This window comes from Heterodontus francisci, chromosome X (assembly GCF_036365525.1).
Source record: "Heterodontus francisci isolate sHetFra1 chromosome X, sHetFra1.hap1, whole genome shotgun sequence".
In the NCBI taxonomy this organism is placed as follows: domain Eukaryota; kingdom Metazoa; phylum Chordata; class Chondrichthyes; order Heterodontiformes; family Heterodontidae; genus Heterodontus; species Heterodontus francisci.
The window spans coordinates 3,069,666-3,093,720 of NC_090421.1; the positions used below are offsets into that span (position 1 = coordinate 3,069,666).

Sequence of the window (24,055 nt, forward strand, 5' to 3'; positions counted from 1 at the left end):
TCTGCAAAACCCTGGTCCATTCCTCAAGTCACCCCACACCCTCTTTTCTTTCCCATGCAAGCACTGGGAGACAAAATACTTGCCCTTTTACCTCCTCCCTTTCTGCTGTCCAGGGACCCCAAACAAGCCTCCAAGATGGAGAGCTATTTACTTGTACTACTTACAATTTATTACATCAAATGCAGATTGCACAACCACTTTGTGGAATATCTCTGTTCAGTCCGCAAGTGTGACCTCAAGCTTCCGGTCGCCTGTTATTTTAATTCTCTGCTCCACTTCCACTCTGACATCTGCCTCCGACACTGTTCCAGTGAAGCTCAATGTAAGCTCGAGGAACAGCAGCTCATCATTTAATTGGGCACTTTACCGCCTTCCGGACTCATCAGTTGAACTATTCAGATCACAACCTCTGCCCCCATTTTTTCACATGGTAGCTGTTAGTGATGATCTGGTTATTTCCATTTACACCTCCTCTAGACCCATCTTTTGTTTCTTTACTTGTCCCATTACAATCTCCTTTTGTCTTGCACGATTCCTTTTGTCATTTAATCTCTCCTGCCTTCCACCCTATCAGAGAGACCTTCCCTTTTGTTCTTTCCTTCCTCCCACCTTTCCTCGTCTCTGTACTTGCTTAAAACCAGTCACATGTCTAACATTTTCCCAGTTCCGATGAAAGCTCACAGACCTGAAACACCAACTCTCTCTTTCTTCACAGATGCTGCCAGACGAACTGAGTATTTCCAGCACTTTGTTTTCATTTCAGATTTCTAGCATCCCACAGTACTTTGCTTTTGTATTAGAGGTTAATATTCCAGTCTTTGTAATCATTTGATTTTGGAGAGATTAAACAAAACCAGGATCTCTTTTAAGTCACATTAAAAATAAAGGGGGAGGGGGCAGGCAGGATGTCAAGTGTCTGTGTCAACTTTATCATTTCCAGGAGACCCTGGAAAACTGCTCTGGACTGACTAAATGCCAGGAAAACGTGTTAGTGCTGATTTCTTAGCCTGCCAACCCATGGTGTAGTTCCCAGGGCTGGCTGGTCAACTTCAGGAGTAGTCCCAAGACTCAGCTGACATTCACTCCAGTTTTCTGCAATGGAGCCATTCCAGGACACAGGAATTATCCCCAGAATGGAAGGCACCAGAGTGGCTCAGAGTTAGGACCAGAGACCATATGCAAGGATCTTCATAGCACTGATAAAATTGGGGGGGGGTTGAATATTTAAAAAAAAAAAATACTTGGCAACAGCATCACCTTACTATCATTTCTTTGGACTAGGATTTTGCATAACACGGACAATTTCAACTTTTGAAATTTGGATCTTTTCCAGGAATAAAACATGACATCAGGAAGGTTTACAGAGAATAATTCAAATGCAACCAAACCCACCAAATCTAAAAAGTACCCAAACTATTTACTAGAAGCATCCAGATTTTTTTTTTTAAAAAGGTACAAAACTTGGAGAATTTCAATTTTTCCAGTTCTCAACAGGGCAATCTGCCATCAAGCTTTTGTCAAAGCTGCCGTGTGGCTACTGATTAAAAGGTGATGCTGGAAGGTCTCAGGATGATTATTACTGCTGAGGAGATAACTCACCTTCCTCCAACGCGATAAGGAGCTTGGAATGTGGAGAATGGAGATTTCAACCCACACTTTGCCTCTCCTTAGGCAACAGGTCACTGCATTTTCTTGAATACAGCATTTAGGATTCATAGGAATCTAATTCTGGGATGAATTTCATTCCACTTGCTGAGCTGAAAATCACTTTCTACCCAACTGTTACACAGCTCCCTTTTTAAGAAAAGACTGCATGGGGGAGGGGAGGGGAGGGCGTGGGGCGTACAAGGCTAAGTTAATGGCACCAGCAACCCTCACGTCTCCCATCCCCATCACTACATGCCACTCATCCATGCAATATCAACAACGTAACTCAGAATAACATGCTTTTCAACCCAAATGAGAAACTTGAAGCTTACACTGGTGAATTAAGCAGTCAGAATCTGCATGATGCAGATTCTTTCTCCCTCCCTTTTCACTTGCACGACAGTGAGCTATTGTTTGCATGACATGTAAAACAGCCAATTTCCTTCCCTGTATCCGTCTGGATCGTTAATGTGAACATATGCAAGCAGGTCAGTTTTTTTTTTAAACAGATAGAAAACAATGCCAATGAACTATTACACTATGCAATCCAAGGCCTTCATGCTTGTGGGTAGATAAATAGATACATGCCAGTGTCCAGCCTCAAATTCTGAATGAAACTCCAAATCATTTCACCATTCATCAAATCATCAATTAACCATTTTAAACCAAAAAATCCTAAATGCTGTATTGAAGAAAATGCAGTGACCTGTTGCCTAAGGAGAGGCAAAGTGTGGGTTGAAATCTCCATTCTCCACATTCCAATGTGAGATTTTTTTTTTTTAAATAGAACATTACAGCGCAGTACAGGCCCTTTGGCCCTCGATGTTGCGCCGACCTGTGAAACCATCTGACCTACACTATTCCATTTTCATCCATATGTCTATCCAATGACCACTTAAATGCCCTTAAAGTTGGCGAGTCTACTACTGTTGCAGGCAGGGCGTTCCACGCCCCTACTACTCTCTGAGTAAAGAAACTACCTCTGACATCTGTCCTATATCTATCACCCCTCAACTTAAAGCTATGTCCCCTCGTGTTTGCCATCACCATCCAAGGAAAAAGACGCTCCCTACCCACCCTATCTAACCCTCTGATTATCTTATATGTCTCTATTAAGTCACCTCTCCTCCTCCTTCTCTCCAACGAAAACAACCTCAAGTCCCTCAGCCTTTCCTCGTAAGACCTTCCCTCCATACCAGGCAACATCCTAGTAAATCTCCTCTGCACCCTTTCCAACGCTTCCACATCCTTCCTATAATGCGGTGACCAGAACTGCACGCAATACTCCAGGTGCGGTCTCACCAGAGTTTTGTAGAGCTGCAGCATGACCTCGTGGTTCCAAAACTCAATCCCCCTACTAATAAAAGCTAACACACCATATGCCTTCTTAACAGCCCTATTAACCTGGGTAGCAACCTTCAGGGATTTATGCACCTGGACACCAAGATCTCTCTGTTCATCTACACTACCAAGAATCTTCCCATTAGCCTAGTACTCTGCATTCCTGTTACTCCTTCCAAAGTGAATCACCTCGCACTTTTCCGCATTAAACTCCATTTGCCATCTCTCAGCCCAGCTCTGCAGCCTATCTATGTCCCTCTGTACCCTACAACATCCTTCGGCACTATCCACAACTCCACCGACCTTAGTGTCATCCGCAAATTTACTAACCCACCCTTCTACACCCTCTTCCAGGTCATTTATAAAAATGACAAACAGCAGTGGCCCCAAAACAGATCCTTGCGGTACACCACTAGAAACTAAACTCCAGGATGAACATTTGCCATCAACCACCACCCTCTGTCTTCTTTCAGCTAGCCAATTTCTGATCCAAATTCTGCTCACATCTCTCATTAAAACCTTTGTTAAACAGCAAGATGGATTAACCAGTCACATGACTGCATTTTGTGGACCGAATGTATGCTCAATGACCACATAGCAATTTAAAGCCTAATGATGCAAATGTTTCACTGCACCTGGCTACAGACTACAAGCCCCAGGTTAAAACCCAGCTTCAGGCAACATTCACACTGTGGCTTCACTCAAGATGGTAAGTGCCCAATTTCTAACAGGGCAACAGTAAAGACATGGCAATGTTTCTACCCTGGGTTAAATTTCAAGGACAACTCTAAAAGCTAGTCAAAGTGGCACTGATTAAAAGGCACAAGGATATCTGCATCATTCAGCTGGTCCTTCTTAACCAACCCAAGGCAGCAGTCCATGTTGGAACATTTCTCCTCACTCTACTTCAAGTATGAAAATTCCATCATTGCTGTCGCAATTTGAAAAGTAGAGAAGACAGCACAGTGCAGACCATTTCCTAAAAAGACAGCCTCAGAATGTCTTCCATAGCCCACACCTTTTGCTCGGCATGCACTGATGTGATGACATCAGACTTTACTGATCATTACCACAAGACAGCCTTAACACAGGTTATGGCCACAAAGAATACAGCAATAAATTTAGGGCAGATGGCCAAAAGTTTGGTCAAAGAAGTAGATTTTAAAGGAGCATCTTAAAAAGGAGAGCACGATAAAGAGACGCAGAGGTACAGGGAGGGAGTTAAAGAGCTTAGGGCCTAGGCAACTAAAGGCACAGCCACAAATGGTGGAGCGATTAAAGTCGGGAATGCTCAAGAGGCTGGAATTGGAGGAGTGCAGATATCTCTGAGGGTTGTGGGGCCGGAGGAGATGATAAAGCTAGGAAGGGACGAGGCCATGGAGGAATGGGGTAACAAGGATGAGAATTTTAAAATCAAGGCGTTGCTTCAGCAGGAGCCAAATGTAAGTCAGCGAGCACAGGGGTGACGGGTGAATGAAACTTGATGCAAGTTAGGATACAGACAGAAGAATTTTGGATGACATCAAGTTTACGGAGGGTGGAAGATGGGAAGCCAGCCAGGAGCGTGTTACAATAACCAAATCTAGAGGTAACAAAGGCATGGGTGAGTGTTTCAGTAGCAAATGAGCTGAGGCAGGGACATATTCAAATGAAGGTCTCTGGTTCAATTGCTGTTCATATGGTCTTATAGTTAAGGCTCCTGCACATTCTGCCATTAAGCCATACAGATCACAGGTGAGTTTTGATTCCCAGTCTGTGCTGCACCAGCTGATTACAGCCAGGGTAACAGTTAGGTAGGGTGCTACAATTGGCTTTTAAGCTCTTATGGTTGGGGGAGCTGCAGGGGGGTGGGGGTGGGGGTGGCAGTGGTGGTTGGAAATTAGCCAGGGTTGCTGCTCCTGATGGCTATTCAGTGACCTAGTCCACGTGTGTGAACAATGGGAAACTAGCATCAGGCTCCACTGGTGATGCCTTCCACAATTGAAAAGTCTGCCAATGCTCACTTGCTTGGCCCATACTTGACTGCCAAGTATTTCCAGGCTATTCAACCTTGGAACTCACTTGGCAGAGGTGCCGAGTGTGCCTGGAATTCATCTAGACACACATACTGCACCTAAATTAAACAGAATAAAGGATGACAAGCAGCTGGTTACAAGGCAGTAAAGTCAAACCACAAAAGGAATTTACACGGTTAAACAGAGTTCATTACTACCCTGTAACACACCCCAAATTAGTTCTTTGAAATCAACATTTGCTTTTTCTTGGCTACAGTTTAGGCAGCTACTGAAATGAGGGAGTTTTGCTGCTGGTCGCAGGAGAATCCCATTTGATACTACGTGTTGCAGAACCTGAAGAGAGAAATCATTATAAACTGACAAAGAGCTTCCAACACTGATGCTTATTTAACAAAATAAAAATTTGAGAACCGACTGCCACAGTCAGGTAATTACTGACTACAGAACCTTTGGAATTCTCTACCCCAGAGAGCTGTGACTATATTAAAGACAGAGAACGATAAATTTTTGGGCACTAAAGGAATTTAGGGATAGGACGGAAAAGTGGAGTTCGGATGGCCTACGCCTGCTCCTATTTCTTATGTTATGTAGATGTACACACAATACTTGGGAACAATGGATTTTCTGAATTCCAGGTCTTGCCTTTTATGGCTCCCAGTGTGGTTGAAGACACCCCGACTACATCTACATGTCATCATTAAAAGCTTCAAGGAGATGTAACTGGCACACGCTGGATTTAAAAAAAAAAATCAGAAACTACTGGATGTTTACTTTGTTGTAAAAATGGTCAAGTGAATTTGTTAGTCCAGATTGATGACGACGACATTATTTACCATGAAAGGATATACACTGTGCAGCTGCTCTTACCAGCAACGCTGTTCTCAAGGCTCCAGTTATTCAAACACGGCTGAGATTCCGACAAGGATGCTAGACAGCACCAATAAGAGTCATTTTTAAAGAGATGCTGGGAAATCCTGAGAAGAAGCTGCCCTGAAGCAGGTCAACAGCAACTTTCAGCCAGTGAAGACTACTTGTAGCAATTTGCCCCAAATACATGCATGTGGTTTATTTACAGAATATAAAAATAGATTTTGCACCATTTATTTGAATTTTCACTCACATTACTTACAGATATTTAAACAAGGTTATAATTAGAATGTATCACTGCTGGAACAGAGGCCCAGACATCAAAAACAACTGTCCCACTAACTCCACCTTAGACAATGAAAGGGAAGGGTTTAACTTCAAAAGGAGAAACTACTCTTAGTCTCATAGCACAATAGTTACTTTGCATATACAGAACACATGACGGTTTCAGGAAAAATAAAACAAAAAACACATCAGGGAGGCTGGATTCAGTGTTTTTGTCCCTAAAATATAGTGTTAATGCTTAATCACATGATCTCTATATTATAGAAATCTATAGAAAACCCATTAGGTCCATTAAACTTGCTCTTTACTCAGGTCATATACAATTTGACGATATCCAAGAGGCCAGAGTTGGAGGAGCGTAGTGATCGTAGAGGGTTGTAGGCTGGCAGAGGTTAGAGATTGGGAGGGACGAGGCCATGGAGGGATTTGAATACATGGATTTGAGGGGTTGCTGGTCTGGGAGCCAATGTAGGTCAGCAAGCACATGGGTGATGGGCGAATGGGACTTGCTGTGAGTTAGGATATGGGCAGCAGAGTTTTGGATGAGCTGAAATTTATGGAGGGTGGAAGATGGGAGGCTAACCAGGAGAGCATTGGAATAGTGGAGTCTGACAGTAACAAAGGTATGGATGGAGGTTTCAGCAGCAGATGGGCTGAGGCAGGGGTGGAGACAGCCGATATTATGCAAGGTGGAAGTAGGCAGTCTTGGTGATAGAGTGGATAAGGAGCTGGAAGCTCAGCTCAGGATGTGAACAGTCTGGTTCAACCTGAGACAGTGGTCCACAAAGACACAAAATATCTATCCATTCCCAGACCTCCACCATTCAACCCTGGCCAGCTGCTCTCCAGTTGGTCAGCCTGTCTTTTTTTCCCCCAATCTGGATTACTATGCACACATTTTTGCCTGCAGAGCTAACCTTGTGTAACTTTGAGACCGTGGGCTGGATTTTACCTTAGGCAGACGGGAATTCGCCGACGTAAAAGTCAGTGGCGAACCCGCTTCCACCTAGCCCGGGGATCTGTCCCACATTTTACAGGTCCCCGGGCTTTAATTATTCCAAGGCGGGACTTCCATCTGCTTGAGTGAGGAGGTCCTGCCTCATTGAGCTGCCGGCCAATTACCAGGCTGGCAGCTCTTAGTCCCAGCAGCGCCACCAGGAGCGGTGGCCACTGCTCGGACTGTAGCCCAGCCGACCAGATGGAAGCAGGAATGAAGGTAAGTTGGGCATGCCTCACCAGGCAGATCAGTCCTTCCCTGGGTGAGGCTGGAGTGGGATCAATCAGACACCATGTGCCCGACTGCCATGGCTCCCCCCACGCACAGAATGACCAGCAGCTATCACTGGGCAGCCCTTCACGTCCCCAGCACGCCCACTTGCCACAGGTAGAATACCTGTGGAGGTGGCCGGGGCCCTTAAGTGGCTGTTAAGTGGCCACTTAAGGACCTTGATCGACCTCAGGTGGGCGAGCCATTCTCCTCCCCCCACCCCCTGTAGAAGTTAATTGGAGGCAGGAGTGGGGCGGGTAGGCCTCCCAGAGCCTCCTGCTCCATTTTATGCCACCCCCACGCCACCATCTGACCCACTGGGGCGGTGTAAAATTCAACCCCGTATCTCCAGTGATCGATCTGCAAAGATTGGTTCAAGAAGCTCAGTGATTGAAGGAGCCCAGTGAAGTGGCAGCTCTTGATGGGCTAATACTTACACAAAACAGGGGAGCTGCATTGCATACCTGACCAATACAAAATGGCTTGGTAAAGAACAGAGGGCAGAAGAGACAGAAAGAGAATCATCCCATTTGGAGAATTCTGCCCTCAAGACACAGCAAAAGGAGGGTGAGGGGCTCTTTGGAGCTGAGGGACAGTCTACCTGGAGCACTGACCAAGGTACCTGGTCGAAGGTGACAGAGTCTCCCACGTCAATAGGCTTCAAGCTTCAGGAGGATTGCCAAGGTAAGTCTACCTGGAATTTGCCTACTCACAGCTCACGGCCATACTATGCATGCTACACAAAAGTTACCAGAAACTTGATGCTGCTTCACTTGAGATAGCATCCAAAGCACTTGTGCAATCTTCCAGTTTGCTCACATTGCCTGCAGGGCAGACTTTCTTATTGCCGCTGAAATATGCTTCCGTTGTTGCATAATTCCTTATGTTATGCCCACAAAGCCACTGCTGCTTATTCAGGAATTCTGTGTTAAGCAGAGCGCTTACTTGGGTGACACCGTCTCCACACATGTACATTTTACATCTGCTTACAGGAAAATGCTGTACATAAACAGAAAAGGAGCAAAGGGAGACTGAAGGCATCCCAACTACCTGCCATGAACAAGATGAAGGCAGTACTCTCAGAATCCTGGGACTAGAGATAGAAAACAGACATTTTAGCTTGCTAAAACAAGTCAAATACACAGCACTGAAGCATCCTGCATATTAAGAGACCAATCATTTTTAATTGCCTAGTTTTTTTTTTTAAAACCTCAATGCTTTAAAGTTGTATGAGGCAACTTGCATTATGCTTTGTGCCACAGCAACATGTCAGATCTGGCTGCCTCTCTGATGCTTCAACAGACAAAGCATTTAGAAGACAGAGCAGAGTCAGGGCTTAAAATTGAATGGTACATTTTCCAAGGAAGGCTCAATGTCTTGTTGTAGTGCAATGTCAATCTACAAAATGGCAGTCCTCATTATCACTATGCTCTTCTCACACTAGCACAGCCCTATGACACTGAAACGCCAATCCAGAATGACAACATAAGAAATAAGAGGAGTAGACTGTATGGCCACTCAACCTGCTCCGCTATTCAATAAGATCATGGTTGATCAACCTATTCCCATATTACTTGATTCCCTCAGGTGCCTAAAAATCGATCTCAGTCTTGAATATACTCAACGACTGAGCATTCACAATCTTCTGGGATAGAGAATTCCAAAGACTCAACCCTCTGAGTGAAGAGATTTCTCCCATCAACCCCTTATCCTGAGACTGTGACCCCTAGTTCTAGACTCTCCACCTGGGGGAAAAATAGCCTCTCAGCATCTACAATGTCAAGCCCTCAGCTCTTATACATTTCAATGAGATCACCTCTCATTCTTCTACGTTCCAGAGTGTGTACAGGCCCATTCTACTCAATCTTCCTCATAGGACAGCCCTCTCATCCCACAATGTGGAATATCGTGATACCAAGCCTAACTGCTTCAATTGCAACTCTGATTTTTCCAGATTTTCCTTTCTGTGCACTGCTCAGGTGATGCTCAACATCTGGGTAATTAACAAAAATCAACCTACCACATATCTAAAAATCGAGCCCTTGCAAGAGAAGTTGCTGGAATTTTTTTTTTTTTTTTAATTTTCTTTTAAAAAGCAGTTTTCACCAAGGTGGGCTTGGCAGCAATATATCCTACATCACCCTGGATGATATTGAGGGTCATGTTCGTGATCAACAGAAGTCCGGTTGAAAAAGAGTAGAAGACGAGTTCTGCAATGACAAACTATGGTGTGGTTTTTCATTTTTACCACATGGATGTTGGGCATCTGGGCAGAGCACAAGATGGATTAGATAGGGGGTGCACACCAAATACCACTCGCCAAATGTTTCTTCCATCAAACGGATTTATACTCTTCCCTCAGGACTCCTGTCAATAATAGTCAGGACTCTGGAGGGAAGGGATGGTTGGCGCCGATGCTATGGTTCTTTTTCTTTTTGCAGGAGGGGAATGGAGAGAGTCTGCTATAGAATAGTTGGAGGAATTAGGAAGATCCTCTTCAAAGCAGCTAAAAAAGGTTTTCTCCCACCTCAATGCTCTCTTCATTTTGCGGAGAAGTTCTAAAGGGGGAAAACCACCGCCACGTTGAAAAGGAGACCTTTAGTATAATTTCCCCAATAAATGTACCTCAATATTGTCACGTACTAGGCATGTGAACAGAACAAAGCTTTCTCCTACATGCCCCAACATCTTTACTGGAATAATTCATACAACAGGCACATGGTTTTCAAGCATATATTTCAAACTAAAATGTTGTTCCTTGCATACAAAAAAACAAAATTACATTGGCAATGTAACTTTAAAAAAAAACTAGAGATAAATATGAAGCCAGTAGCTTTTTCAAACTGTTCTGTCAGCTACCCAGAAAAAGGAACAACACTGGAAATGCAAGAAGTGACTACCAGACAGCATTAGAAATACCATGCTTGCATGCCAAATATAGAAAAATCAGAAGATCTCACAGACCTGCCCCCCTCCCCTCACCCACAAAGGCCCCAGTTTGAAATCCAATGCACTAAATCACCACATGTGGCTTTTACTCACCAGAATGGGTAAATGCCAAGCCTACTGCTGACGAAGACAAAACCAAATATCACAAATAATGAGTCGCAAAGTCTTTGATACTTGGCATAATTGGCTAATTTAGCAGCCTGCAAAGAAAAACAGCAGAGCTCATTAGTAAACTGTAACAGAGCACATAGGAAGAGAGAGAGATGAAATCAAGGCCCTCTTAGAAAAACCACAAAATGAAAAATAAATCCAGCTTCACCCATCGTTGAATGACATGACACTCAGTACACCAGAAATTAATTTGGAACCCTAGAGATTAAGCCTCTACATTAACCTTCAGAATTTCATTTCAAAACAGCTTTAAACTTACCTGAAAAGTAGGACAAGAGTTTGAAATGGTGGGGGGGGGGGGAAAAAGGGGAGGGGCAGGTGGAGAAGTAAAACTTGTTTAATACCATTGTGACCATCTTACAACACGAGTGGTACCAAAACCTCAACAAAAAAGTGTGTCGGGAGCTTCCACAAAATTTGTAACTTTCAAGTATCAAGAGACATGAAAATTTGAGGGGCTGGGAGAGCGAGCATACGACAGCAGAGAATGTAAAGGCTCTCCACAGCCATTACACCTTTTACAGCAATAGTAATGCAAACGGCTGCAAGGCAACAAGCTTTGGAAAGGAAATAATTTCTTCTGCCTGATCAATTTCTTTTCTGTCTGATCCAATTCAAGCAACTGCTCAAACCCTTAAAAAGTTCAACAACCACAGTTGAAGCAAATCACTAAATAATTTTCACAAAGCAATTTCCAAAATATGCAACATTGTGTGTCTGTAGGCATAACAAATATAACCATGCTAACTACAAATACCTTGGGACAATGAAAAAACATTTGCACAGAATTAATCCTTACTAATTCAGACAGATTACAAGCAGTTACTTGATCAGTGAAAATACTTTCTTCAGCTCAACACTGGCAAGATCAAAGCAGTCCTGTTTGGCTCCCACCAGAAACTCCACACTTCAGGACCAATTCCATCTCCTTCACTGGCTACTCATTCCGAACCTGCAAGTGCGTGACCTGGGTGTCCCTTTTGACTTGGAGCTGAACTGTAAACCCCACAGCCAGTCTATTACCAAGGCTGCTATCCTCCACCTCACCCCTACTTAAATGCTTTTACTTGAACAGGAGGCTGGAGTATGTTTAACTCAGAAACCTGGTGTCCTAGAACATACATCACATGCTAACCCGCACACCATTCACCCACATTCTCAGCAAACTGCATGGTTTTCAGGTCCCAGCTCAGCTTCAGAATCTTCAACTGCAAATCTCAATGGTCTTATCCCTCCTTAGCCCCACAGTCTTCAACCAACTTGATACTCCCCACCTCCCCGCTCATCCCAATCTTCAGTCAGTTGTCTACTGCACGTTGCTTTCTCCCCTCACTCCACCATCTCGACTGAGTCTTTAACCCTACACTTCAATGCGCTTCCAAGTTTTCGCTCGGTCCCCCACTACCTCATTGCCCATCTCCAAAAACCTCCTCCAAACTTGCATCATCTCGCCTATTTCTTGCTCAGTGTCCACCACTCGCCTTGTAAAGCACCCAGAGACATTTCATACCATGAAAAGGCACTATGTAAATGCAAGTACTTATTGATGCTGTTGAAGTTATAGTTTCTCTACTCAGATTTCAAATTAGGCACCAGCTCAGTAAACTTTTATGATTCTATTTTTCATTGCTGCACAAACTCTGGCAAAGAGCTGTGACAGAGCAGGATTACCCTTAAGCAACACAATTTCTTTTGGGGAGTCTGCCAATGACGACGATGTTTGAAAGAATTCCAGCTCTCGCTGATGTGTGTTACTTAACCCCTGAGCACATTCAGATTTTTGTGAAGAGTTTAATTTTGGATCTTGCAGTGCTGGAGAAGGAAGCAGCCAATTATCCAGCATCTTAATGCACAACCAGAAACTCCACACTTCAGGCACTGATTCCATCTCCTTCACTGGCTACTCATTCCGAACCTGCAAGTGCGTGACCTGGGTGTCCCTTTTGACCTGGAGCTGAACTGTAGACTCCACAGCATTCTCATCAGGTTAGATGCAGAATAAGGTTCCCTCTACTCTGCCCCTAAAAGTATCTTAATCCCAACCTCTGACGAGTATTACCTAGAGCACATGTGAAAGTTTCAACACCCAGATCAGTAATCCTGTGGGATATTGTCAATTTGCATGCATTTATGGTCAGTTCGGTGAACTGATGACAATGGGAAAAACTAAATGGAGACCATCTATACTCAGCTTATTTAGAGTCCTCACTGGGGCTTAGATAGAAAAACAATTTCAACCTCTCATCAAATTCAATCTCAAGGCAGAGCTGAAGGGCCTTTCAGGGGCAGAGTAGAGGGAACTTATTCTGCACCTAACCTGGGTGAGAACATGCTTGATGTTGTATATGGAGTGCTAGGTGACTGGCTGCTTCCTTCTCCAGCACCATGCCACCCACACAAAAGGTCCATCAGAAGGGGCTATTAGGAACTGTAGTGCACTCAGCCTCAAAACAAGCTATGCCAATTGGCACATGCAATCCCACACACTGAATTCCAAGTCTCAGTCACATCACTGCAAGAAGGCGCAGACTAACGCCCTGCTTGTAGAGCTGCTCCCACCCTAGTCTCAGCAAGGTTGGACAAGAGGTGATTGACTGGGGTTGAAATCTTACGGGACAAGAGTCATACAATACTTTAAACTAGCAAAGTAGAATTGATTCTGGCACACACAGTAAACAAAGTTGGGTGGAAACTTTAAATCAGATTCTGCAGTGCAAGAGAATAAAAAAGTCCAAACTTCAGATTCCCTTCAATTTTGAGATGCTCACTTTTTGAACATGTAATGCACAAACCTTCATCTCCCACCTACATCCATTGCGTTATTAATGTTAGAAAAGGTGACAGCTGAGGGGCCTCAGTGGGCAAATCCTGGGGTTGCTATTCTCATGCAATCTCAGGCCTGTAAAACCACAGGAGCAAAGGTCAGGCAATTTATAACCATTATCTGAACTAGGAAATGAGACTAGTCTTAGAATCACACCTTGAAGAGTTTTTCTTTTAATAATTTAAAGTGTCACACTTTCCATAGGGGTTTTCTTTGCATTTATGTGCTGGTGACAATTGTCACAATGTCTGTGCTTTCCACACCCGATTAAAGCAGTTCGCAGATTATTACTGTAATAATATCGAGAACTAAATGCTGTTGATGCAAGGAGACTTTATAAACAGTATAGATTATATGGAGAATCATAGATACCCAGAAGCGATTACTAGACAGTAATGTCCACACTATGCAAAAAGAACAGTCTCACCTCTAAAAAGAAATCAGATGCGTCATGAAGGCACATGACAAGTGTCCCGACTCGCACCATGTTGTTGGCGTAAGAAAATGTGATTAATCCAACTGTTGCAAGGTGATGGAGAAACATAATAAGAAAGTCCTGCAAAGTAAAAATAAAAAGGGTGGGCATCAAATTGACGAGCAACTGAACACTTTGTACAGATACTACGCCATATGACTAGGTGTGATCTACAGTAGCTGCAGGACTCTCTTCTTCCTCCTGTACATTTACTCCATGCATCAACACACCACATCACCGAGTCACTGGGGAAGAATTTGCAGCCATGATCCTCCATGCGAAGTGTTTCAGATTTCAGCTAGATCAGAGCCACTAAGCAGAAGCAATTCAGCGTATAGAGTAAAGAGTAACCCAGGGTTGTTACTACACACACTTTTTGGAGGTTGGTTACTGGCAGAAATCTGGGACCAGCTGACTAATGGCTTCTATTTGCCAGGGAGAAGTAGTGCATGATAAAATGAGGGATTACAGACAGATTCATCCCACAGTAGAGTTTGCCCCAAGGTTTATTCCAGTGCAAACCACATACAATACATAGGGTTGGAGAGCAACTGGATTCACTCCAGCAATAGAACCTGTACAGTGACACATGTTCACATACAAACATTTTACAGTGTTCAAGATCAGAAATATTCAACTAAGCAGCAGCAATTCGATTACCTTTAGTGTAAAACCTTGTCACCATCAACTTAAAGCCCCACATCAAATTTCAACATTTGAGCAAAACTCCCAGCTTCCTACCTTGAACTAAAACACCCATCAAAATCGCTGCATAAAAGAGCCTCAACAAGAAGCAGAAATGCCACCAATCCTGGAATTCAAATAAAATAAAACACAGGAAAATGTGGAAAAGCAGCAGATCTATCAGCATCTGTGGAGCCAGCACAGGGACAATGGTCCAAATGGCCGCCTCCTGTGCTGTATGATTCTAACAGCCAGTCGACACAGGATAGGGAACTGAAATGAAGACCAACCATTCTCTCCACAGATGCTGACTGAACTGCTCAGTGTTGGCAGCCTTTCTGCATGTGAAGTTGAAATGATTTTGAACAAGTACAAATAAATTCATTGGGTGCAGTTTCCCTCAACTTCCCCTAGCTGTCTCAGACTTGAAAGGAATCTACAGGATGGCTAGTTTTATTTTTAGGTTTCAAGCTTTAAAAAAAAAGTTACAAGCTTATTCATTTAATTTTTTTTTTAAAAAACAAAGTGTCGTCACTCATTCATCCATTTAATCTTTCAGTTTTTTTTTAAATATAAAAACATGGTTCTGGAAAAGAATTACAAAATTTTTAAGATTCAGATGAGCAATGATGTCACCATGTGCAGTTAAAATCACAAGACTGTAGCAGGTTTAGTCAATCTTTTGGTGGAAAGCGGTTAAGACACTGATTAAAAATTATTCTTGCACTTCCTCTAAAACAAAATGTAAGCATTATGGAGTGTCATCTAGTAACAGGAAGGCCATGATGCAAAGAACTTGATTCAAACGGCAGGGGGAGGAAACAGTGAGAAGAATTCTCTTGGATTATAAATGAAACCTGAAGTACAAGGAGGACTGGAAGTTACTTTCACATGTCTGTACTTTTGTCATCACAGGTCCAATTTACAGAGCCCCTGAAATTCTTCCATCATCTATTTTAAGCAAAAGTGTTAACCCATTCAAAATAAAAGTACAGTAGTTTAGAAGCATCTGAACCAGAAAATTACATTATAACCCTATATGGGTTAATGCACCCACTGAAATAGCAGACAGAGGAATTTCAGACATTTGTTATTGAAGGCAATTTTAACCTGGGTTTCCCAACCAATTCTCCTCCCCTACAACCCCCCGCCCACTCTCGTAAATAATCAGGCCCATCATTTCCACAATAGTAGCCCATGGTGTAATTTCGCAGCCGAAGTTTCTTAGCAGCCTAGGCCCCCAGCTTATTTTCCCCATTCCCATCAACTAACTGATGGGCAAATAAACCATGAACTTCTGGCCTGCATTCAGTTCACTCCGGGTGACGCCATTTGACTTGAAGCTACAAAAGTGGGCAAACATCAGGTATGTGTCAGATACCAGTACAATTAGAGTCATTCTGATCAAGAGTCCTCTTTGACTTCCATTTTTCTCTCCTAATTCTAGTCCTTCCTCTCATGCTCCACGGGATTGAGTCAGCTGCGATACGGTTACATTGCGACTCCTGTTTGATGCTCATTGCAAACCAAATCCAACAACAAAACACCATGACAATAAAGACATACCTACAGATGTTGATGCAAACAGCCCTCTTCAGGGCCTGCTGTTTTGGAACAAGCTATGATAATGAGTCACAATTTGGGAATAAATGGTAGGTGAAGGAGACAGCTAATCCACAAATGGCCTGCCCCCAAGCTTCTGCAAAGCTGCCTGGGAGATGTTCCAGAGAGCAAGTGCCTAACCTCTACTTGACACCTCCCACTGATGGCATTGCTAAGAGCTGAAACTATCACGTGGGCAATCACAGGCACAAACAAAATCTCCCAACCAGTGACAGCATGCAGACTGATCCAATCCACTGCTGAACAAAAAGTGCCTCTCCTTGGTATACAACTTCAGAAAATTTAACAAAAAGGAAGAAAAAAAAAGTATGAATGCGCTGCAGTCTCCCAAGTTGAAGCAGCCGAGACAGCATGGCCAATCCCATAATACTTGGTTTCAGCTTCTGAACAGCTAATACAATAAGAAATCTAACCCTTTCATAGGTTAGAGAGACTTAGGTGATCAGGATTAAAAGAGGAAGCTAAGCTAATTAAGCACAAAAGGCTAAAAGGGGCAAGGTGAATGCACAGAATGCTGGACAAAGTTCCACACACTCTGTAGAAATACTGACTCCTGCATTACCCATCAGACACAGCAAGGTCAGTGCAAACAGCCGTAGCTACGAGCCGCAAATGGATAGAGATGGAAAAATGCTGGCGCCAAAGAAAACAATGCAAGCCAAGAGGAAGCAGTTCAGTCAACTGCAGATGAAAGAATCAGTCAGCATGAAATGGCAGCAGTGTGCACAAATGCTGGTGTACAACAGATACGAGAGAAATAGCAGGAAGCTGAATAAAACAGACACACTGCACCTGTGATAAAACGGGTTTTTGTCTCCACTTTAGGCACGGTTTCAGACAGAAGGAAGGTGGAGATGGTTGTTTTGTCAGCAGTTTCTAAAACAATCTACAACATGCACACTTTTGCCCCTCAATATGTCCAATCTGACCTATAGTGAGTTTTTTTTAAAAAGATTATACATGTCTCAGAAGCTTTTTTTTTTGGAAGATAAGAGGGCAAGACACCCTCTCTTTAAAACAACTTATCCTCTGCCTCTCTGGGCTTCCCTCCATTGTGCATCTTTCCCAGCCAGGAGGGTGACTAACCTGCTTTTAGATATTCACCAGTGTTGTTCTAAACAACAGAGAAGTTGGAACACTAAAGAGAAAGAGGTCAGCAAAGACAGCTTTTGGGGGTGGGGAAGGGAACAAAAAAAAAAAACCAAGAACGGTATTTCATCCTCCTCCCTGTTGGAAAATACTGCGCATCCACCCAATACCTCTTGACAACAGCAAAGGTAACTTTGGAAAATCATGTGCAGAGAGTGTTGGGGAGCCAACCAGCTGTATTACCATGTGCCAGATATCCCTTTTTTTAAAAAAAAAGAACCCAGATCTCAGCAACTGTTAATACTATATGCCATTATACTACCAAACTTCACAAGTAGGTCAATGGTAGGACTTCATCTCACCCAACACCTCATGCCATATAGTGTAGGGCAATGGGCCACACTTGTAACTCCGAACACAATGAGCTACTGACCTGAACCATATTGGCAGTGGGGAGGAGCAAAGTAGGAACGAGGCTTTTAACAAATCAAATCAGGAGTTGGGAGGAGGCAGGAAGAGTTGAAGGGGAGATGGAGGTTAAAAAGACAAAAAGGGGGAGGCACCCTGTGCTATCTACTAGGAGGTCGACTCTGTGGAATGGCTTTCATTACCAGAGCCCCAGCTGTACACCTAAAAAGGAGTGTCCTGGGAAACACGAGGGAAAAATTAAAAAAGTAAAACATTAAAGACTGATCAGTTTCTAGATGTAAATCACTTCATAGTTAAGAGAGCTCCCCCCACCCATACACATTTGAATTGATCTACAGTAGCACATAAAACCCACACTGCACCAAAATTGGAAATATTAGCTGATTACAACATTTGAATGGAGATCTTTCAGACTGAAGCCAAGTTTGGATCATTGAACTTGTGTCAGCTTTGTTTTTGACAGGAATTAACACTAATTGGATGTTAAATGACACTAGAGTACTTTTAAAAAGGCACAACCAAGTTGCAGCTTAAAACCTTGCTGAGGTTAAACACGTGATTATTTCACAGCAGAGATCATTTAGCTTGCATATGGTCTTTAATTTCGAGCTAAGGCAATTAAATCAAATATTAGATTCATATGACTGGTCACAAGACTATTCCAAACCAAAGCTGCTAGTTTTTAAAACAATTGAGACAAGCCATTTTAAAACATTTCCTTTATTGGTTTAGACATAAACCTACCCATTCTGGAGTGTGATCGCTGCCAACTCATCGCCGAGGACAGGCAGGAAGAGCCCTCATGCCCTTTCCCATTCTGTAATTACCTCTGGAGGTGTGGGAAAAAAAGACAGTCGGAGGGCAAACTGCCCTGGCTCCAAGCTTGAGGGGTTTTAGTTTAATTTATTTATTTAGAGATACAGCAATGAAACAGGCCCTTCGGCCCACCGAGTCTGTGCCGACCATCAACCACCCATTTATACTAATCCTACATTAATCCCATATTCTTACCCCATCCCCACCTTCCCTCCATTCCCCTACCACCTACCTATACTAGTGGCAATTTATAATGGCCAATTTACCTATCAACCTGCAAGTCTTTGGCTGTGGGAGGAAACCGGAGCACCCGGCAAAAACCCACATGGTCACAGGAAGAACTTGCAAACTCCACACAGGCAGTACCCAGAATTGAACCCGGGTCGCAGGAGCTGTGAGGCTGCGGTGCTAACCACTGCGCCGCCCTAAAGTTACAAGGTTAGGTTGGAGAAGCTGGGGTTGTTCTCCTTGGAGTGAAAGGAGATTGTGGGGAAATACGACAGAGGTGTACAAGATTATGACAGGCTTACTAAAAGGTAGACAAAGAGCTGTTTCCCATTGGCTGATGGTACAAGGACTAGGGTATGCAGATTTAAGGCTTTGGGCAAGAGATACAGGGGGGGGGGGGGGGGTGGAGGGTGGAAAATGTGAGGAAGAATTTTTTTTTTTAAAAAGCACAGTGCGTGGCAATGACCCAGAACTCGCTATCTACAAGATAGGTGGAAATGGTGACAATGAATGATTTCAAAAGGAAATTGGACGGCCACTTGAGAGAAATAAGCTTGCCAGGCTATAGGGATAGAACAGGAAATGGGATTGACTAGATTGCTCGAGAGCTGGCATGACTTGATGTGCCAAATGGCCTCCTTCAGTGCTGTAATGGCTGTGACTCAAATTTCCCAGATTTTATTTTGCCCCCCACCCAAAAAAAAAAATTTCCCTTTTGGTATTACCAAAATGCAACACCTCACACTTAATGTTGTGAATTCCACATTTTAACCCATTCCCCCATCTCATCATCAATATCCTTTAGCAGCTTCATTTTGTCTTCTGAAGAATTAACTCTACCTCCTGTTTCCAAATCATCTGCAAATTTTTACGCCATTCCTTCAAGGCCCATCTCAAAATCATTGAGATACACAGTGAACAGAAGTGGCCCAGAACTGAACCCGGAGACACCATTACCCAGTTCCAATCACTGAAAAATTGTCCAACTTCTATGCTTTTTCCCCCTAAAAACAAACACAATCTTAATTAAGATTGCAACTCTCACCCTAATTCCATATGCCTTAATCTTCCATAGTAATCTCCCATGTGGTACCAAGTCAAAAGGTTTTCCTAAAGTTCATGGATAATACATTTACTACATTTTTCTCCATGTCTGTTACCTCCTAAAAGAATTCTGCAAGGTTTGTCAAGCATAGATATTCCTGCAGAGATCAACAAATTTAATGCAGACTCGGGATCAAACCTGGGGCCTTCCTGGTTGGTATGATTCATCAGCTCACTGGATAAACTCAAGAGTCATCAGGGACCTTGCTGGGCATTTTTAATGAGGAAAGGGCTTTCAAATGTTTAACTTCAATCAAAATTAAAGTTCCACAGGAGCAAATTTATTGGGGATTGAAGTTGCAATTAGTGTATTAGTAGAGACACAGCAATTTATTTACAGAATATTGCTGGATCCCAATCACATGTAAAAACAAAATTAATTTCCTTAAATACTCCCCATAACCATGGGCTACATAACTCAAAAGAATTCCCTGTTGCCGATTTGAACCAAAACAGCAGTGCTACTTGTGACAGTGTTTCATTTTCCAGACTAAATAACTTTCACAGCAGCAGTTTTTAAAAAGAAAAGTTATTTTGCTTTGGACCAGACAATAAGCATATATGAAGTGGAAAAAATACATTGGTCTGACAGTTTAAGTTAAGAGCTAGAGTGCACACCACCTATGGCTGACACACAAAACAGAAAACATTATCGAAAGACAGCCCCCAGCAACATTCCTATGCATTCCAGATACAAATATTAGGGAACAATACGAAGCCAGTTCTTTTAAATCCAGAGTAAAGTAGGATGTTTTGACAGCATAGTTTGCTGTGAACAGTAGTTTGGACTAGATGAAAATCTGTCTAAACCAGCTGAAAGTCTATCTGTAATGCTAGACTGCACAGGACAGTCAGTTCATGAGAACACAAAACAGCAGCAAGCACCACTCAGGAGGTACAACTGAAAACTTAACATGCACAAGTCTTTATTCCCCTCCCACCCACTTTTTGAGCAGGGGGAGAAAAAAAAAAAAAAACACCCCACCCTTACAAAGCTCAACACAAAGATGCACAAAAGTAACCAGAGGTGTCCCACGTAGCTCTCCCACACTGGCCAGCTGTGTTTGGGAACTCAACATATGGGGAAGGCTGCAGACAAAACCCAAATCTAAATTTAAATCAGTTGCAGGGATACAGAAGCCACTTCAATCTGGCTACACTAGAGCAGTGGTTACTGTTACTGGACCAGTATTGCAGAGGCCTGGATTAATAATCCAGAGGACACGAGTTCAAATCGCACCATGGCAGTTGAGAATTTGAATGGAAAATCTGCCGATATGGCTCATGTGTGACTCTAGTCCGGCACCAAAGTGGTTGACTCAGACCACATTAGAAGGCAGTTATCACGCAGAGAATTAACTTTTTTTTAAAAAAAATGTATGGTTTAAAAATCTTTTCACCACATCTTCTTTGGCCTCCTTACCTCGAGAGACAATGGATACGCGCCTGGAGGTGGTCAGTGGTTTGTGAAGCAGCACCTGGAGTGGCTATAAAAGGCCAATTCTAGAGTGACAGGCTCTTCCACAGGTGCTGCAGAGAAATTTGTTTGTCGGGGCTGTTACACAGTTGGCTCTCCCCTTGCGCCTCTGTCTTTTTTCCTGCCAACTACTAAGTCTCTTCGACTCACCACATTTTAGCCCCGTCTTTATGGCTGCCCGCCAGCTCTGGCGAACGCTGGCAACTGACTCCCACGACGTGATCAATGTCACAGGACTTCATGTCGCGTTTGCAGACGTCTTTAAAGCGGAGACATGGACGGCCGGTGGGTCTGATACCAGTGGCGAGCTCGCTGTACAATGTGTCTTTGGGGATCCTGCCATCTTCCATGCGGCTCACATGGCCAAGCCATCTCAAGCGCCGCTGACTCAGTAGTGTGTACAAGCTGGGGATGTTGGCCGCCTCGAGAACTTCTGTGTTGGAGATACGGTCCTGCCACCTGATGCCAAGTATTCTCCGGAGGCAGCGAAGATGGAATGAATTGAGACGTCGCTCTTGGCTGACATACGTTGTCCAGGCCTCGCTGCTGTAGAGCAAGGTACTGAGGACACAGGCTTGATACACTCGGACTTTTGTGTTCCGTGTCAGTGCGCCATTTTCCCACACTCTCTTGGCCAGTCTGGACATAGCAGTGGAAGCCTTTCCCATGCGCTTGTTGATTTCTGCATTGAGAGACAGGTTACTGGTGATAGTTGAGCCTAGGTAGGTGAACTCTTGAACCACTTCCAGAGCGTGGTTGCCAATATTGATGGATGGAGCATTTCTGACGTCCTGTCCCATGATGTTCGTTTTCTTGAGGCTGATGGTTAGGCCAAATTTATTGCAGGCAGCCGCAAACCTGTCGATGAGACTCTGCAGGCACTCTTCAGTGTGAGATGTTAATGCAGCATCGTCAAAGAGAAGTTCCCTGATGAGGACTTTCCGTACTTTGGACTTCGCTCTTAGACGGGCAAGGTTGAACAACCTGCCCCCTGATCTTGTGTGGAGGAAAATTCCTTCTTCAGAGGACTTGAACGCATGTGAAAGCAGCAGGGAGAAGAAAATCCCAAAAAGAGTGGGTGCGAGAACACAGCCCTGTTTCACGCCACTCAGGATAGGAAAGGGCTCTGATGAGGAGCCACCATGTTGAATTGTGCCTTTCATATCGTCATGGAATGAGGTGATGATACTTAGTAGCTTTGGTGGGCATCCAATCTTTTCTAGTAGTCTGAAGAGACCACGTCTGCTGATGAGGTCAAAGGCTTTGGTGAGATCAATGAAAGTAATGTAGAGGGGCATCTGTTGTTCACGGCATTTCTCCTGTATCTGACGAAGGGAGAACAGCATGTCAACGGTCGATCTCTCTGCACGAAAGCCACACTGTGCCTCAGGGTAGACGCGCTCGGCCAGCTTCTGGAGCCTGTTCAGAGCGACTCGAGCAAAGACTTTCCCCACTATGCTGAGCAGGGAGATTCCACGGTAGTTGTTGCAGTCACCACGGTCACCTTTGTTTTTAATAGAGGGTGATGATATTGGCATCGCGCATGTCCTGGGGTACTGCTCCCTCGTCCCAGCACAGGCATAGCAGTTCATGTAGTGCTGAGAGTATAGCAGGCTTGGCACTCTTGATTATTTCAGGGGTAATGCTGTCCTTCCCATTACCCCTGAAATAATCAAGAGTGCCAAGCCTGCTATACTCTCAGCACTACATGAACTGCTATGCCTGTGCTGGGACGAGGGAGCAATACCCCAGGACATGCGCGATGCCAATATCATCACCCTCTGCACCACATCAATCCTAAAGAAATCGTACAGCCATCACTAAATTGTATTTATATACTGCCTTTAATATAATAAAACATCCCAAGGTGCTTCACAGGAGCGTTTTAAGCAAAATTTTACACCGAGCCACATAAGGAGATATTAGGACAGATGACTGAAAGCTGGTCAAAGGGGTAATTTTAAAAAGTTTAAAAGGGGTTTAGGGAGGAAATTCCAGAGCTTAAGACCTTAGCAACTGAAGGAGAGGCTACCAATGGTAGAGCCAATAAAATCGAGGGACGCTCAAGAGACCAGAATTAGAGAAGTGCAGATATCTCAGGAGGATTGTAGGTTTGGGAGATTACAGAGATAGGGAGGAGCAAGGCCATGGAGGGATTTGAAAATAAGGATGAAAATTAAAAAAAAAAAAGAGGCTACGTTTAACCAGGAGCCAATGTAGGTCAGCGAGCACAGGAGTGATGGGTGAAAGGGATGTGGTGCAAGTTAGGATATGGGGGCAGCAGAGTTTTAGATGACCGAGTTGATGGAGGGAAGAAATGTGGGAGGCCATGCAGGAGTGCGTTGGATTAAATCAAGTCTAGAGGTACAAACAGCGTGGATGAAGGTTTCAGCAGTAACAGATGAGTTGAGGCAGGGGTGAAGTTACAGAGATGGAAATAGGCCTGCTCAGTAATAGGGCGGATATGTGGTTGGAAGCTTAGCTCAGCGTCAAATTTGACACTAAGGTTGCAAAACAGTCTCATTTAGCCTCATACAGTTGCCAGAGAGGAATGGAGTTGGTAGCTGCGGAACAGAGTTTGTTGTAGGGATCGAAGACAATGGGCTGGATCTCGTTCTCCCCCAGGTGTCGGGTTCCGTGGCGGGGGCCTGAAGATGGCTCCAGATGATGCCCGCCACAGACCTAGACGGTGTGAGGGCCCAGTCCGATCGGATTCTCCCAGCAGTGGCGAGGCTCTGTGGCAGCCCTTCTACCACTTGGTGAC

At 43.9% G+C, this 24,055-nt stretch overlaps 1 protein-coding gene across 2 annotated transcripts in view; it reads right to left on the reverse strand.

The window, feature by feature from the left end:
* cers5 (ceramide synthase 5) overlaps window positions 1-24,055 on the reverse strand; it is a 116,431-nt gene that overhangs the window by 12,120 nt on the left and 80,256 nt on the right. For both annotated transcript variants that reach the window (XM_068024774.1, XM_068024773.1), the window contains 2 exons: window positions 13,794-13,922; window positions 10,465-10,571 (listed from right to left, as the gene is read on the reverse strand). In XM_068024774.1, coding sequence (XP_067880875.1) covers window positions 10,465-10,571; window positions 13,794-13,922 — 236 coding nt within the window. The remainder of the gene's footprint in view (window positions 1-10,464; window positions 10,572-13,793; window positions 13,923-24,055) is intronic.